This window comes from Anopheles coustani, chromosome 2, assembly GCF_943734705.1.
Source record: "Anopheles coustani chromosome 2, idAnoCousDA_361_x.2, whole genome shotgun sequence".
Taxonomy (NCBI): Eukaryota; Metazoa; Arthropoda; class Insecta; order Diptera; family Culicidae; genus Anopheles; species Anopheles coustani.
The window spans coordinates 73,408,377-73,425,462 of NC_071289.1; the positions used below are offsets into that span (position 1 = coordinate 73,408,377).

The 17,086-nt window shown below is 43.7% G+C and overlaps 1 protein-coding gene across 3 annotated transcripts in view; it reads right to left on the bottom strand.

Annotated features, from left to right (window-relative positions):
- LOC131266988 (RNA-binding protein Musashi homolog Rbp6) overlaps positions 1 to 17,086 on the bottom strand; it is a 253,858-nt gene that overhangs the window by 193,771 nt on the left and 43,001 nt on the right. For all 3 annotated transcript variants that reach the window (XM_058269706.1, XM_058269705.1, XM_058269709.1), the window contains exon 3: positions 1,876 to 1,915. In XM_058269706.1, coding sequence (XP_058125689.1) covers positions 1,876 to 1,884 — 9 coding nt within the window. In that variant the 5' untranslated portion in view covers positions 1,885 to 1,915. The remainder of the gene's footprint in view (positions 1 to 1,875; positions 1,916 to 17,086) is intronic.

Here is a 17,086-nt window from a genome sequence, read left to right on the forward strand (position 1 = left end):
TTCCTCATGGCCAGCTGGGGAAAGGTGGTATTCCTGGCCCCTTTCCTGCCCGCCCACCATCGCGTTTGTGCACTGATTAGCGAGGTCTTATCCGGAGGCGCCCTCCGTCGGTTCGCTTCTGGTACTAATTGTTTCTTCAACATTCGGTGGCGTCTAAGGCCACGAGACATCCTAGCCACACGCGGGCCGCGCAACATACATTAAGATTAATTTTCCCAGCTTTCACTTCCGCCGGGCGTAGAAGCAGGTTCATTTTAATTTACTCTGCACAATCTCACACGTTCCTTCTCGCTCGATGTCGAGTCGCACGCTTTCTAGCGCTACGCTTCCACTGCTCAACGTGGTGGAGGAAAAATTCCGTACCACCCCGGCATCCTCTCCCCCCGTCAGCCCTGCAAACCCAACCCGGTGATATCTCAAACCTTCCAATTTGCGTTTTCATTGAAGATCATTTCTGCAGCGCGAACGAGACCGAACCAGGCCGCAACCGCCATCCCACTTCAAGGCTTCCTCCTTCGCCTGAGAACTAATTGAATTTTCTTGAGCAAAAATCATATTTCATTGTTTATTGTCCTACACGACGGATCCTGCTTTCCACGCTCTAGTGTTGAAACCTCCCCCCGGGCGTACCGTCTTCATCATTTAACACTGTTCTACTCGTCATTGTACAACGCGTGGCTACGTGCTGCTGTGCGTGCGCCCAGGACACCACACTTCGGTTGTGTTTGCGTGCGTGCTTGCGTGCGTATGCGTGCCTATTGTTACTTTGCATCGAAAGCCACGGCGTCTCCCCGCGCACGCTTTTTCGTCAATTAAACCTTACGCGCTGCGTCGACCCCCACATAGTGAAGGAAAGGGTTTTCCCGGACGCTCCTTGTTGGTGCTGGATTTGTGAGTGAAATTTACTGACTTTCTGGCAACTAAAGCTGAACCAACTGGAGCGAAATGGGAGTTTGCAGATGGAATGCCGGTGTTGTTTAATTCTTCCCGTCAAACGCACCCACGGAATGGCAAATCGGTGGGAGTGTGGCTGAGCAAGGAAGTTCTCTTTTGTTTCCAAGACAATGGCACCCGGGGACGGAAATAAGGGTTGAAGAAAGAGCATTATTTCTTTAAAGGATGAGGTCTTACACCAGAAGTTTGTGATGTTTTCGTTAATCCAAAGTCATTCTTTATATTTTAAAATTGACAATTTAAAAACTAGGGAAAATTTCTATATACACTTTTCTTAATTGGATATAGACATTAATTTTGTTTGTTTGAATTAAACAATCATCAAAGCTAAATGGATTCTAACAACTTAACAACCGTACGATAGTTATAATAAAAACATTTAAATTAATCATTGTAATATTTTATATCAATGCAATACTTACAAACTAACTTGGAATAACCTAATGTGGGACTTTTGTTGAGCAAAGAGTTTGCACGTGATAAGTTAATTTGAATTTGATTGCTTTTTTTCAACTGGGTGTTTCTTGATCGGTACACAATTAAAGCGATTGAGTTTGTTACGGTTGATCTTATTCACAAAAACTGAACCAGGAAGTATTGTGAAGCATGTAATTCATCTTTTAAACAATCGGTCGAACTCAATACAAACTGTCAAAACTTGTCTATGATAATGAACGTCTTCATTGCGGGTATGTTGAGGTGGGTGGGAAGGGGGGGCTGCCGTAGTCCACGGTATCAGCATTTGAACTTCTCGCTTATCCATCATAAATCATTTGATTGTTTGAAAAGAACAGCAGCCAATTGACCAGCAGCCAATTGACCAGCGATTGAATAGCAAATTAAAGTGGCTTAGTAGGGCAATGCGAAAGCAAACATAAAGCAGCCCGGCAAAAGTAACGATTCATCAAGCTGAATACTCACGCAATCCATTACTAGGATCCTGTGGTGCTTTTGAACTTACCTGTAATGAAAGATAATAGAAAAGTGCATTAAGACACGATGGGCAATCACGTCATTGCAAAGTGGCAGCGAATGTTAGGATAAATAATTACTCGATATGCTGAGTCAATTAATTATTTCGTAAACTGTTCGTTCAAGAAAGTAATTTACATGACCGTGTAAAGCATGAAATGATTATAATTCAATAATATTCAGCCCAGCTTTAAGCTAAAAACTTCTTCTTGAAAACTACATAATTTGGAATTCGACAACATAAACACAATAACACAGAGAAGAGTTGGTTTCATTATTCAATTAGTGGTGCGGAAGAATTGCTTTAATTGATATAACAGCGTGAACAGAGGAAAAAAAAGATCTGCCCGTCTGCAGTAGCCGAATGTGATGGAACCGTAGTAGACGTTATCCTCAGGAGAGACTTCCGTTTCTTTTGTTATTACCGCTAACTCTTTTCTTTTCTTCGTAAGTAGGAGAATGAGTTCAGCTCCGATGTGAAGCAGAAGAGATAAAAAGTTGGACTTTTCTTTTTAAAATTATTCTGCAGCCCGAAAGGTGTACTTCACTTTCAAAATCCTCTAGCGATCTTCAAAATACGATAAGAACCCAATGCGGTTACCCTTGACTCTTGAATTTTCTAGACACTTTCATCTCTGCCTTGACTCAAAAGGATCTCAACAGTTTGAAACATATTTTTTCAAGCATATTATTCGCTATACAGTTCCTACCGCAACTTCGTCATATCAAATGACTTTTTTTAGTTTACTTTCGCTTCATTTTTTCGTTTTGCACTTTTTTATTCAGTCTTCTTTTCATTGCGTTTTTACACAGTTCCATTTTATTCTTTCTTTAGTAGACAACCAGACCAGTCCTTGTTTTCTGGGCCGTGATAAATTAAACGGCATTGTATAAGCCACCATCGTCTTTCACAGCAGCGCGTTCGCCCGTTCACATTTCTTCATAACCCGCTTCAAGCGGCAGCTGTTTTTCACAACATCAGTCTACTTCTCATCCCTACGGTTGAGCGTTTGTATAAAAACCAACATTTCTTTGTCTTATCGTTGATGCTTTTTGTTCTTTAAATCTCTAGCTTAGCTATTAACTTTATACGCACTTCATTTGGAAAGGTGACTCTTACTATTGTTTAGTTTTTAATAGTTATTTTAATAAATAGTTTTGGAAAAACTACTTTTCGTAAGAATGTTCAAGGAGCGTTTTTGCTAGCATTCAGTGTATGGAATAGAATAAAATAAAATACATCCAAGTGTTTATCATTAGTGTACAAACAGTATGTTCACTCTTGATTCATGAACGCAATGATTTTATTCATCATTGACAGCTACGGTAAGCCTAAACATGCTAATCATTCGCTTTATTAACACTTAAAGTGATTAAAAAAGCTAAGAATTTCCCACGACAAGAGATTTGTGAAAACATTGCTCTTCACGATTTGCCTTCTCCGCAAGACTAATTATGCAAATTTTTACTGCCAGAAGCGGCTCGAGAAACAGAACGAACATTTTCCCCTGCAACAGCTTTCGTAGTAAGATAAACATGGCAAGATATTTCAGGGAAGGGAAATTATTGTTCTTGGTTCTTTTAATGTTCGTTTTTGTCTATCTGGTACCCATCATTATGTTTGGAATAAGGGAAGCTTGTTGCAGTCACGCAGTAGAAATCTTAACAACTTATGCTTATGTTTTTTCCAGCGCTTGCTTTTTCACACTCAATTGTAAAAACTCTTAGCTGTCTTATTTTAATATTGTTTTTCTTTGTTTTCTCTTGTGTAAAGTACATATCTCAGTATAAAGAATGTCCCAAGTGACAAACAAGCGCATTCCTTGTTCGACTAAGAATGCACCACTAGTCCGTCTAAGTACAACCATTACCAATATCAAACTAACAACGCTTGACATCCCATTCATGATCCTCTGTGAATCTGATTCCATTGCAGGCAGTCGGGCCTACTTATTTCCAATAAGTCCAGTACTTCGTTTCGAAAACTTCATAGCTGGCCGCTGAACCGAACAACGCCTGGATAAGCCTTGGAGTTTTGGTCCGATGCTCATGTCATGTGAACAACTGCCTCAGGTAGCCAATTTTGCCTGTCGAAATTGTTCAATTCCTTCTTGCACTCGAAGAAAAGCATACAAACTCGTCCCGATAAAACACACATATGTTCCCATGATTGGGCTCAACTAGCCCTTCTATCACCGTACGGGTAGATGGAGTACAAACAAAACAAAAAATGATCTAACACAATTGAATAACCTGGGCTCGGGCTCTGTTCCCGAGGTTTTTTGAAGCTGTGCAGAAGTTCCGGCCGTGCTGTATGAGCAACGAGCGAAACAACGGTGGCATCACTATTACTAAGTGGGAAACAAGAGCGGCAAGTCATCGACGTCGAATGGCTCGAGGCGAATTGGAAGGTTGTGTGCAAGGACAAGCACCACTAGAGAAGGATTGGCGAGGACAAGCAGCCCGAGCGGTGGGTTGATTTTGCGATTCAATATTTCTTCGAAGCCAATCCATGATGTGGTGACAGCTGGAGGACGGTCATGGTGGGTTTCAAGTGTCGGCAGGGAAGCGTAGGTACCGATGACACACGGTCGAAGGCAACCCTTGCCCCGGCGAAAGTCGGAAAGAATGCTGGAAAAATCCGCAAGAAAACTATGAAACACTACTCAGAGACCCGAGAGCTCCTTCTCTGAGGAGTGTAAGAAAGAAGCAAGGTATCTCGACGAACCACATCCTTGTAGCCATTGAAATCACATGCCCCTTCACATCGCACGTTGGCTACCACTACGGTATGGAGGAAACGTTTGGGGTGAAGTTTCCACCCTCCCAGGATCCACGAACACAACGAGCGTGGCACGAAAACAAGGTCAATCAATTTGTTTGCTTAAGTGCACTTCCATCGAGTTTATCATAAATTTTAGATCGATTGTTGTAGACCCGCTCCGCTTGTTACATAATAGGGTCAGGCCTTTGTGCACGGTGCCTCGCCTTGGCGTTTCACTTGGGCAAACCAAACCCTCGTTGGCTACCTTGGTTCGGGTATTGCGCAACCAACGCCACGCGAAGGAACTCCACTGGGAAACCCCCAAACGCTGGGTTGCAATGATTTTAAGGTTTGGTGCTGTTTTCGGCCACCCAGCAGCCATTTTGGGAGACTTCCAACCGAAAATCCATTCCGAGCGGACATAGAAACCCGGGACGGACCGAAGAAGATAGCCGACCAAGAAAATGGGAGTAGAAAAAAGCAACGAGAAAAACCAACGAAGAATTTGATAAGAGCGACCAAAACCCCAAATATCTGCCGCCCCTTCGAAGTCGAAAAACGGGCATGCTATTAGTTTAGTTACGTTCCTACTCCCTCTACGTTCCGGGCGGACCGGGTGGGCCCGGTGGGCTTATGCTTTCCGGTTGCTTTTTTATTCCTTTTTCCTTTTCTTGTTTTCGTTCGCCCATCGAACCCAGTCGTGCAAACGTGATGAGGCATAATCAGCCACCCGCAGGCATGCCCGCCACGGAAAAGTACACAAGAGGGTTCGGGGACAACAACGTAACATCCGACCGGTGGGCAACGTAACATCTGCAAAACCGAACAAGGACACGGGCTGTTGAAATGTTGCGGTTTGTTCAACCGGACATGGTGGTTTTGTTTGATTTTGAAAAATAACCAAAGTGCTATCATGTACCGGACAGAGTGTCCGCATGTTACCATGAGAAGCAAGTGTTTGATATAAATTTTGTTTTTATTCAGTTCTTTGCATATTTTTCTCATAACTCAGATTTTAGAGTGTGGCAACCTACAATGCACTGAAAATTAATAAACAATTCAAAAACATCGAACACATGTATTAAAATTGAATACAAAACTGGTTTTTAAAGTTAAGTTCACAATCTTAAGATGGCATCTAGTCGCAACCGTGAAATCAAGATCAAAGTAGGCATATCTAACCAATTTTTGCGCTTTCATAGTAATTTTCATTTAATTGAAGAGGAAAGTAAGGATAATTATGACAGATATTTTAGTAAGGTTAGATTGTAAAAAACTCATCTGTTTTAAGGTTAGCTGCATGTTTTCATTGCGAAATGAATATCATCAGTCAATTTTCAAAATACTTAAAACTTAACTTAACATCTTAGACATTCACATGGAAATTGGTAGCACAATCAACTTATCGTTCTTATGCATATTTTACTGACAAGAACACGTATGAGCAGCTCTGATGTCACAGAAAAATCAAGCATTGCAGCTGCAAGTTTCAAAGGATGGCGTATCAACTTCCGAGTAAAAATAGACAACTTTCACAAAGGGGTTTCCCTGCGTTGTGCGTGTGTGCGTTTCCCCTTTAGCAGTAGGGCGACCGTTACGCGGAGGATAATAATGATAGTTTTATTGATTTCTTGCCCTGAGGTGCATCATAAATTAATCATAAAGTGAGCCTTTCGGGAAAAGAATTCTTTGCGCTACTCCTTTGTCTCCACGCAAGGCGAGCGCCATCAATAGCACGATGGGAAATCAGCAAACGGGCCGGCGGGGTACGGACGGGTGGCGAGGTGGCCACTATTTGCCTGCGAACCACCCGGATCGCTTTTACGTTGACCGGTGCGCCCGAGACTTCTTCTGATGAAGCAGAACATACAGGGTTTCGATTCATATAATGGAATGTTTCAATAGGTACAGGGAACATTTCAAAAGCATAGGGGATATTTTCAACCGGTAAAGATAATTTTGCAATCATATAGGGGAATGTGTGAGACAGCTAGGGGAATCGTGCAATGTCACCGGGGAGCTTTGCAACCGGTTAGGGGAGCGAGTTGGTAATTTCACTAAACTCATCATTTTTATGTCAAGGAACGTTATAACTATGGACAGTAAAATATTCGAAAATCGTATAAGTTATTTTCAACTGAAATACAACAACATTCTCCAATTTTGCATCTGTTTCTTTCGACTTGTTACGAACGGTTCTGTGAAACAATGCTATCCTACAGTTACAAAAAACTAAAGAGAAGACATGTTTAATATAAATAACAATTTGATGCAATGCTATTATGAAATTACCTGATCTATCAAACTATACTGATTCCCTGTTTCTGGCGCGAACGTTGTCGCTTCCATCGAGTCAAAGTAAACAAACTGTGAGGTTGACAGCTCGCTCCCCTAACCGGTTGCAAAGCTCCCCGGTGACATTGCACGATTCTCCTAGCTGTCTGACACATTCCCCTATATGATTGCAAAATTATCTTTACCGGTTGAAAATATCCCCTATGCTTTTGAAATGTTCCCTCTACCTATTGAAACATTCCATTATATGAATCGAAACCCTGTAAAAGGCTCCCTCGCAAAAGGCCAGACGGCGGACCTCTGCAAATAAGGCACCAGGCAATGGGCTGCTCCGGGAGGGGCTAATTTCTGTCCCCGACGGCAATATTGATTCGCTCGGTTCGCAAACGATCTGATCAATTATGCAAACGGTCTGCTGTGGCAAAGTGTGGCCTCCGGTACGAGTAATGCAGCCCGGACGCCATAGTTGGAAACTAAAGCTGACGCTGCCTCGGGCCATCACACGAAAGCCCACAGTAATATGACTGGCTTGTGCGGAAACAATCATGTTAGTTGCTAATTTGAGAAGAAGAAGAATAAAGAATGAATTCCTGATTAGGTCGAATTCCCGCAAAACGAATGAGGAAACGGTATGTCATCGTATCTTTAAGTCGCAGAATACGAGTTTGGTTTCTGCAATAGAGTGGGTTGTCCGAAAAGCACAAGAACCTGAGGATATAACGAACCGAGACCGGCCGCTAGAAAGTAAACATAATCTTTCCCCTTTTCGGAGAGAGTTGGTCAGTTAAAAATCACGAACAAAACACTAAAAACTTTCCCCGGCGTTACTTTTGCCTTTCGATCCGCTGGCGAAAGTTTGCTCGGCCGGGGCAAAAAGCCCAACCCACCGCACGCGGGGTCGGAGTGTGTACACACACGTCCGGCATAAATCGGCAGGCGAGGCCGCACCTCGCCGGGAACGCACATGCGCAAGTCCAGGTTCCGGAGCAGGACGGTTGCTTCCGTTTTTCTCCGCTGCGGAGTTGCGGCCATGCCCGCCGTACCCCCGTACCAATGTGAACACCGGGACCACTTCCACCTTGGGGGCATTAATATTTGAAGCGACTTCCGACGGGGCCATTGCAAAGGATTCGCGAGCGCCTCCGAGCCGGCCGAGCTAAGACAAGGTCCGCAGCTTTCAACCCGGGCGAAAAGGACCTGGCCGCTGGCAGTAGTTTCAGTGCGGGCTGCGGGACCTCTAACGCCCACCTCCCGCGTCGGAAGTAGGCTCGGGAAAGGCCCCAAATGTGTACGTGCATGAATAATGCATCACTCAAACATTTGGCAGCTCCCGGTTTTGAGCTTTTCCGGCTTCCTTAGCTCAAGGAACATTCCCGAAAGTGGCGAGGATTTTTGTTTTCCCTCTGCTAGAAATGTGTCCGTTAGAAGTGGAAGAAAATTTTCACTGGCTTTGTAGTCTCATCGAGCTAACGTGATGAAGTTTTGTCCGAACGGTAAGAACACACTATTTCCGTGTAGAATAAGCTATAATTTTCCCAAGTCAAGGTGATAATTTTGATTGTGAAATAATTTTGCCTGCAGCTACCGGTTTGCATACCGCAAGCTTAATTTAATAACGGCGGTACTTTGTTAAAAGGGTGGCTTTCCACTAACAATTGATGAGTATCAAACTTTAAATGAATAGATTGTACTTAGACGTATTATGTTCTTAGACATTACAACAAGCCTCTCTCTTTTGAGGTTTTATTGAACATTCGTTGATTGAAATTGATCCATGCGCCAGCCGTACGTGCAAAATACTTCTTTGACTATTCACAACAATGAATTTGAAATTCATAAATGATTGAAAAATCAATCTCTGGCTGGTTAACAAACCAACGCGCCGAACAATCCGAACAACCGAACGAGTCAGCTGTTACAATGCGATGGTTTTTCTTGCGAACTAAATCACAATCGCCGAGAGGTTGTAGCACCACGTACCAGTTCGATGCAGCCGACGTGATTTACAGTTTTCACCCACAGATTAGCTTTTAACCAGTAACATTCTCACCTTCTCTACTCAATGTGAGAGATGGGATTGTTAATAAACAAGAGAAAAATATTGAAGGCTGGTAGAAGAATGGAAGTAAACTCTAAAACCTTCTTTAGTTTTGCACCAAACCTGAAATTGACATATTTTTCCAGCGCCAGCTCCTTCGACGAATTTCGGTAGAAACGTATTATTGAAAATATTTCTTTTATAATAGCTTCCTTGCATAATTTTACACATCTCGCCAGTTTTCTTGTGAATTTCCAATCAATACATAATATTGGAAGTCTTTGCTGAGAAATTTCATTCAAACAAAATTCACAAAATTTGTCTGATGCAAGTGGTTACACAACTAATGCTGTAGCAGAATATCCCCACTCCTTTGAAAGCCACTCCTATGCCCCGAATTGGAAACTATCGACAGTGGATTCGGTACGATGATGGATGCACTGCGCTGAGGGAATGGGCCGGAAAATCCAAAAACAAGCACATTCCGACCGTCAGCAAACAGAACCGCGATTTCCACCCCAAAAACCGAGGGCGAGGTGAGCGCCGTGTTTCGGGTGAGTAAGCGAAACATTTGTAATATTTTGTTTTTCCAAAAGCTACCCATACTTTCCTCCCGTGCGCGCTTAGCCATCCATCCAGCTATCAAAGCTCATATTTTTTCCCCCACCTGGCGATCGCACCTGGCGTGACCCCTACAAGGGAATCGCTTTTCCAGCGAGCGCTCCGATCGGGGGTTTCCGGTGGAAAGGTACTACCTGGTAGCGTTCCGGCCTTTTGCTTCGACCAGACTGTAGCAGCTCAGGTTTTCGCCATTGTGGAACGGTGTGCCATTTTCCTTGTCATGGGCCCCCTTATCGTCTCTTTTCACAAAAACAGACGAAGTAAAATGTGGTCACGAAGCGTGTGGATGTTGGTCAATAAACACAGCGCAAGGGACGCAGTGCAGTCGCTGATTATGGAGCATATCTTCGCTGCACTGAAAGGATTCCGGTGCAAAGAATCCTTGGCATTGGTTTGGAGCTCCTGTGAGTGTGTGTTCGTGCTTTCCTTTATCTTTATTCCTTGTAAACATGTCTTTCCCTCCCTTGCATGCGTTTTTCGAGCAGCCCAGAAAGGTCGCAAAAAACTACTGCAAAGAAAAATCCACAATGAAACACTGAGTTCAGCCAAAGCGTTCCGAGGGGAAGAGCTCAAGGTTTTTCGTTGGCATTTTTGAAATCAAAGTCCGTGACTCCGCCAGTTTATCGCACTAGGTGCAAAGGCTGCACAGCGGACCCATAACGCTCTCTCTTCTGCTGGCTTGTACAAGTGTGTGTGTATGTGTGTGAAAGATTTCAAAAGTATTGTTCCCGGCATGCACATGCCCTTTCCCGGACCGGAGATGGTCCCTGCGTGCCGTCGTGTGTTCGGGAGGAAATTGTGAGTGCTCGGTGATATTTATGATATTTCAGATTATACATTCCCATGCGGGGCAGGGAGCGGCCGGGAGCGTGGTGGGGAGCGTACCGTCAAACATTGGCAGGTGGCTCGCAACCCCCAGCCGGCTGGACGAAGGCTGAAGACGGACGAAATGATCCGGTCCGTGAACGGGTGGGAACGCAAGTCATGCAATTTTCAGGATTACAGATCCCACACCCGTCGAACACGGAAATACGTGGGGAGTGGGAGTTGAAACGACGGTACGTGGAGAGGGAAAGTACGATGTGGAAAGAAAGAGTTCGCGAGGGAAATGATACAGAAAGCGACACCAGTGACGACGCCAACCCTTTCCGTGCAAGGAAAGGAAGGAAGTGGAAAATGAATGACGTATAGAAAGAAAAGTGGCAGCCGGCAAGAGAAATGATATCACCGAATCCGATTCCATTTCTTAATGTGATCTTGGAAAATAAAGCTTTTCCCATCTTTTCTATAGCTCTTTCGTATTAAACCATAATTTAAATGGTTGCATTTATACACTACAACCAAACATAATGGATGGTTCCATTTTGATTTATTGTATTACAAATTTCAATATCATATTTTAAACTAGATTATTTGTATTTTTTGAAAGTATTTGATTATATGCTTATAATAGTGAACATAATAAAAGAAGAACGAGAAAAGTTTCCCCTACGTTCATACAAATTATATAGAAGAACGAATACATTAACTTAATTAGCGTAATCATAAAACCAAACAAAACTGTGATGGTAATCCCAAGAGTTCTGTTTTTACGATTTATTTTAGTTTGTTTTTTGTCTTAAACTTCGTCTACATTCATGAGTTTATACCGTGTACTTCTCGGAATTTGTCAAAGATGTTTCACTTTTCCCCGAGACCTTCTTTTCTCGTGCAGTTATGTTTCATGTTGAAATGTGTCCAATTTTTTTTTCTTTTACCGTCTACGGATAAACATGGTATGCATGTGTTTTCGCCTGTAAAGTTGTACAAAGTTCACGCTCCGGAACCAGTGTCTCTGTACGATTGCCGTCTGTCTTGCTCTCGCACACAAACCAGTGCCCCTGTTCGGCCCCGAGAGGGAAAGGTTCAAAATCAAAGATAATTCAATCAAAAAGTTATTATCATATTGACACGACGCCTGGAAAAAGTCACATCCTTAGGCAACTGTCAGCAGGGCAAGAACGAAGCGAACATGAACGGTGAGAGAATAGGTCCCGGAGTAGGAAAAGAACGAAGCCAGAAAGATAAGCCAATGAATGAAAAAAGGAACAACCGCTCTGCATACCTCTCTGTCGGAGGGAATTATCCGGTGGAAAACAAACTTTCTTCACCGTCCTGGGGCGACGTTTTGGGAAGGATGAGGAAAAATGTCATAGCATTCCAGCAGCAGGGAAAAGTCAAATCCGATCCAAACTAGCTGAACTCGAGCCGATGCAGGAGGCTTTCGTTTTTGCCTGTTCGATTCCTCGCAGGTTTTCTCTCGCGCAGCTTTGAATAACACAGTAAACGGGGATCGGCAATGAAGCGTGGGTACAATTCAATCTGAAAAAAATGGAGACGTTCTCTCGGTTTGCTCACCGTAATGGAATGGAGCGCGTAGTGAATGAACAAAAACACCCGCGCCATGATAAGCTCCAGGTGCAGCAGACACGGCGCTGGGTTTCTTTTGGCATAAAATCACGTATAAATCATCCCTCGCAATATCACCGATTGACTGGAGAGGAATTTTTCAGCATCGGCGAGAGGTAAAGTTGTTGAATATTTCGACGAGGACCATCAAGAAAAATGCATCACTGCGCTGAGCCAAAGGAAAGATAAATGGAAACATTTTGCTTCATGAATCATACGACCGATGCTTTAAATTTTATCATCAATGTTAAGCTCACAACTGGTACAAAACTTTTCATAACATTAAACTAGCTTACATTTTGAAAAACAAAATAGATGAAGTTGTGTAAAAAAAAAATTTGCCGTCTTTGGAAAACTAATTTTTTGTATTTTGAATATTATTTTTGTCAGATGAATCCGACGGATATATCTAAAGTACTAGTAGTAAAAGTATATATCTAAGTACTAGTAGTCTAAAGTACTAGCAGTAAAGTAAGCTTCTCAGCCCTTTGAGCTAGTAAAAACATTTGTCAAATTGGAAACTTATCTTTTATTAGCCATGTCACTTCAAAATTAAAAAATTGAGTACCATTTGCATCGTTGTCATGAAAGAGGATTTAAAATGTAACAAGTTATTGATGTGTTGAAATTTCAATTTTTACAACAAGGTCTATAATTGTGTAACAAACATAGAATTCATACAACCCAAAATAACATAGAATTAGTGTGGAAGAAAAGCAAACCTTCGATGTATGATAAATAGAAAAACGAAGAGTTTGTGTTACTTACCAAACAAATCTTGAAAAACGTCCCAAAGTTAAAAATATCAAATTTTCACAAGAACCTATAAAGATTTTGCAAAATTGATTTCCCCGAGGAATGTTGGGGTATTCGCCTGATCGCTTCAAAGTGCATCCGTGTGAATTATCGCATCGGCGGATAAGAATCAAAAGAAACCGTAGAGTCATGGATTGAGAGTTATTTTTAGCGAAATGAATCGTACGCCTTCCGATTCGACGTTCACTGATGGAAAGAAGTGGAAGCTTGCAATGAAAAACAGCGACCTTTCCACGTTCAAGCATCATCGCGAAACAAAATGATGCGTGAAAAAGTAGGGATCTTGCCTGGGCCAGTGTAAGTTTGCAGCGTTATTCGTTTCCTTGCGCTACTAACGTAACGAACGACCAGGCGTCTCCATCGCATACGTTCAACCGACGCTGCGAAGCCTCCATACCTGCATGCCTGAAAAGCAATCAAATATTGAAGAGCCGAATGAACCACGGGGACGGTTGGGCAGAAACGGCTCAAGGAAAACACAAGCGGACTTCCAAAACGGCTCGCCGTGGATGGAAGGGATCGATATTTAATGACTGAACAACGTCGACAACGTGTGGGCGTGAATTTGGGGTGGTATGTGCCCGCGCGGAGTCGTTCCACCCTTGAGGCAGCGAACCGTCCACCGGCTCTGGGCTAGGCTGCATTCCTTGCCCTCGATGGTGAACACGTGTGGGACTCTCGTTTCCCTTACGAATCCTCTTAACCGACACGGATCGTTTTCCTCGCCGCACCGCCCACTAACGGGTGGAAAGTTTCCGCGAAGGATTCATTTCATTTTTTCCAACACTAAACCAAAAGGAACGATCCCTGTCCGGGAGTAAGGTACCGCCGGACGGGGTTTGCGAAACGCTCGCCGGAAATGGGCCGAAATTTCCATTTGCGGAATTGATGTTTCACTTTTCCGGCTCGATTTCTGGTCTATCGATTTTGTTTTCTTGCCGCACCGTTTCGGACGGTAGGCGGAATTGTAAGAGTGATGAACATCCAATAACTCCGGATTCGAGACCTCTCTGTCATCTACTCTTTTATTTCTTATGCCCTGTGCGGGAAGCAGTTCCGTGATAGTTTCGTGCATCTACGGTTTTTGTGTGCGATATAATTCTTTCCACCCTTACACACACACATACAGTTACCACCAATGCCATTAGTGAGGATTGCTGATGCTTTGCCCAGAACGCTCTGCATTGGTCAGACATGTTCATGGGGATGAGAAGCTGGTAAATCAAAATGCGATGATCCACTTCCGAACCGTGTGCAGCTTCGTTACATCGATATTTCTGTTGCGTACGGACATCAGCACTCCACGGGGGTTGCCAGGTTACGTTGACGCTGAAATCAGATTCCTAAAGAGCGCCATTTTGGAATGCGATAGTGGTTTTGTGAACTCAGATTTTCAGATCAGTGATCCATTGACCTAGAAAGCACTTTTGTGATGGGTTGCAAAATATCCATAATCCACACATCAAAATGTTCGTGATCTGTTTTTATATTCCTGACAATGGTCTGTACTTTCTACAACATATAGTTCAGCCTACTTTTTAACAAAGAAATGAAATCGAAATGCAAGGCTTGCCTACCCAAACTAGTTCCCTTGGGCTGTTTCAACTTAACTAGCTTCAAAAAGTTGTCGTCGATGCACTCATCTAACAGTGAAGATACGTGTATTTGCACACACACTCTAAAGCCTCGACCGTGCCATTGTCATATCTGTCAACAGAAAGTGAAAAGTTTTGCATAGTGCAAAAATATTTGCGCACCGAAAGCCACTTTTATTTCCATATACCGGCTCTTTGATGGGGGGAAGGAAAGTTTTCCACCACTTTAAAAGCATCTCCAGCTCGTCATAAGCATCTTGCACGTTTTGGGGATGAGAAACCGAGTAATGAAAGGAAGAAGAAAAAAAAAACTAGTGCGGAAGCCGTTCGTCATCATCATCAAGTGTGTCGTCTCCACGGTAAGGATGGTAATGACGGTGGCGACGATGATGATGGCAATGGTTTGAAGTAGCGCCTCATTCTCGCACTCACTTCGACAGACACTCCGGTTCCGTTCGGATATTAATGCTTCGGTAAGTTCATCTCACTCGTGCTACCGCCATAAATGTGTGCCTTTGGCAGACGGTCGACCGAAGATAGAACCCGGCAGGTTTGAACGACGACCGACGATGAGAAGAAATCCAACCAACGAAGCATTGGTAAGATAGACAAATTCTGGCAGCGCTGAATGGAAGAATGGATGGATGAAGTTAATGGATGTTTATTTTGATAATATTATTTCAATAAATAGTTTATTTGTTTAAAATTTACCATTCAGCATCCAGGGCCCGCTTTGGCAGGGCGAAGCATTAAGAGCCGGGAAACAACTTCAACAACGAGAAGGCAACGAAACCGTAAGATATTCGCAAGTGGAGAAAGTTTCCAAAGCCGAAGATAGGAACCTCGTTTCGACCGAACCTAGATGTACCAATGCGCGCATGTGTGTGTGTGTGTGTGTTTTCGTGCCAAGGCAAACAGACACCATCGCCAGGCTGATAGTTACGTCAATGAACTACGAGTGGCTGTGAAAACTTGGAAAAACAAGCACCGCTGTGCCGAAAGGAAAATATTGCTGAACGAACGATTTAACGTTTCGGTTAATTTTTTCGCTCGCCTTCGTGAGTTTCAACTGTAACGCGCTAGTTGTCTAATGGTCGTAAACATGTTGGTTTAAGCATGCTTACGAGAACGAAATTCATCGCATCATTTGCCCTGGCTCGGTCGGCAGTAACTTCCACCGCAGCGTGGGTTGAAAAATCGCTTTGCTCGCGGAAAATCTGCGCCATAAATTTGTACGCTGCCTTGTGCAACTCCCCGAGGAGCGCTAACGTGGAGCCCCGTTCATGGCTCAATTAAATTTCTAATTAATAATAAACGATCTCACCATGCGTGTGCCACACAAACGCTAACACACGCATAACGGGCATCGAAGGTAAAGTAGCGTTTTTGTGTGTGCGTAAATGGGCCACGAGGCCGTACGCTCTATGTGTGTGCGTTGTTTAATGTTGGCCACAATTTTTCATCCCCGCACAACTCAGGCGCTGAGATGGTGGATGAAAAATGAGTGTGCAAGCTAAACGTAATCAACCTTCAACCGAGGCGAAGCATCCGGAAAAGCCCCCCGAAAGCAGCAGCAGCGAGCCTTAACCGTTGCCGTCTGCGTGTTGAAAAGAAGCGAACGTTCCAAAGCCCCCGGACCGAGGTGTGATTTCCCTGAAACATTCACGCACCCGCGAGAGAAATCATCTTTCCTCCCGGTCGGGGGCAAAATCGCTCGCCTTCGCCTCGTTTGCTTCCGTTTCGACGTCGCCAAACGCAGCATTTCCCGGAATCGGCGGGACCGTTCGAAGGCTAGCGGAATTACGTTAAATTCATTAAAAATATCCTCCTAACCGACTGGCAGCCCGTTCGCTTTCCCTCCAGCGCAGAACAGCAGCTGTTACCCTGGCCCGACTTTTGATGCCGTCCCGGGGCTTTTCCGGGGACCGAGTGGAGGCTGTCGGCAACGAACCGCAGCCGGTTGCGTGGAGAGATGAGGCAAACTTTCATTTTCCACGCTCCACCAAACCGAAACAGAGTACATTTTGTGCGATTTGAGTCCGCCTCAACGTGTCCCGTCCCACCCAGCAGACACACACACACGCAGAAACCATCTGGTTCCGCCAACTTTTGGAGAGAAAGGTTGAAGGAAATAAAAGGCGTAGAACATGAACACCGCGCGAACGACTTTCACTTTCGCTGCGCTGCGCTTTAATAATTGTTTCGTGCTTTTTGACACGATCCGGGAATTCTTTCCCTAATTTCCAGCCAAAAACCCCTCGGTGAACCCGGTTGCGAGAACTTTGCATACTTAATGGTGCCACGGTTAAATTGTTTCTTTAACTTCCGTCGTTTCGCGCGGCACAGCGGAGCCAAAACAAAACGTTGTACAAAGGACAAGGAACGCATTCACGCATTCGCACACTTAAATAAATTCAAGGATATGAAACTAAGAGGTTGTTCCAGAAGTAACTTCGAGCGAGCTTTAAGCCTTTTTTATAAATTGAACAATATGGTGTGCACACAACGCAAATATTCTAACCCGATTTTCTGTGAAATTTTCTCGTTAGAAATATCACAATAAAAACTAAAAAAGCCAATGTC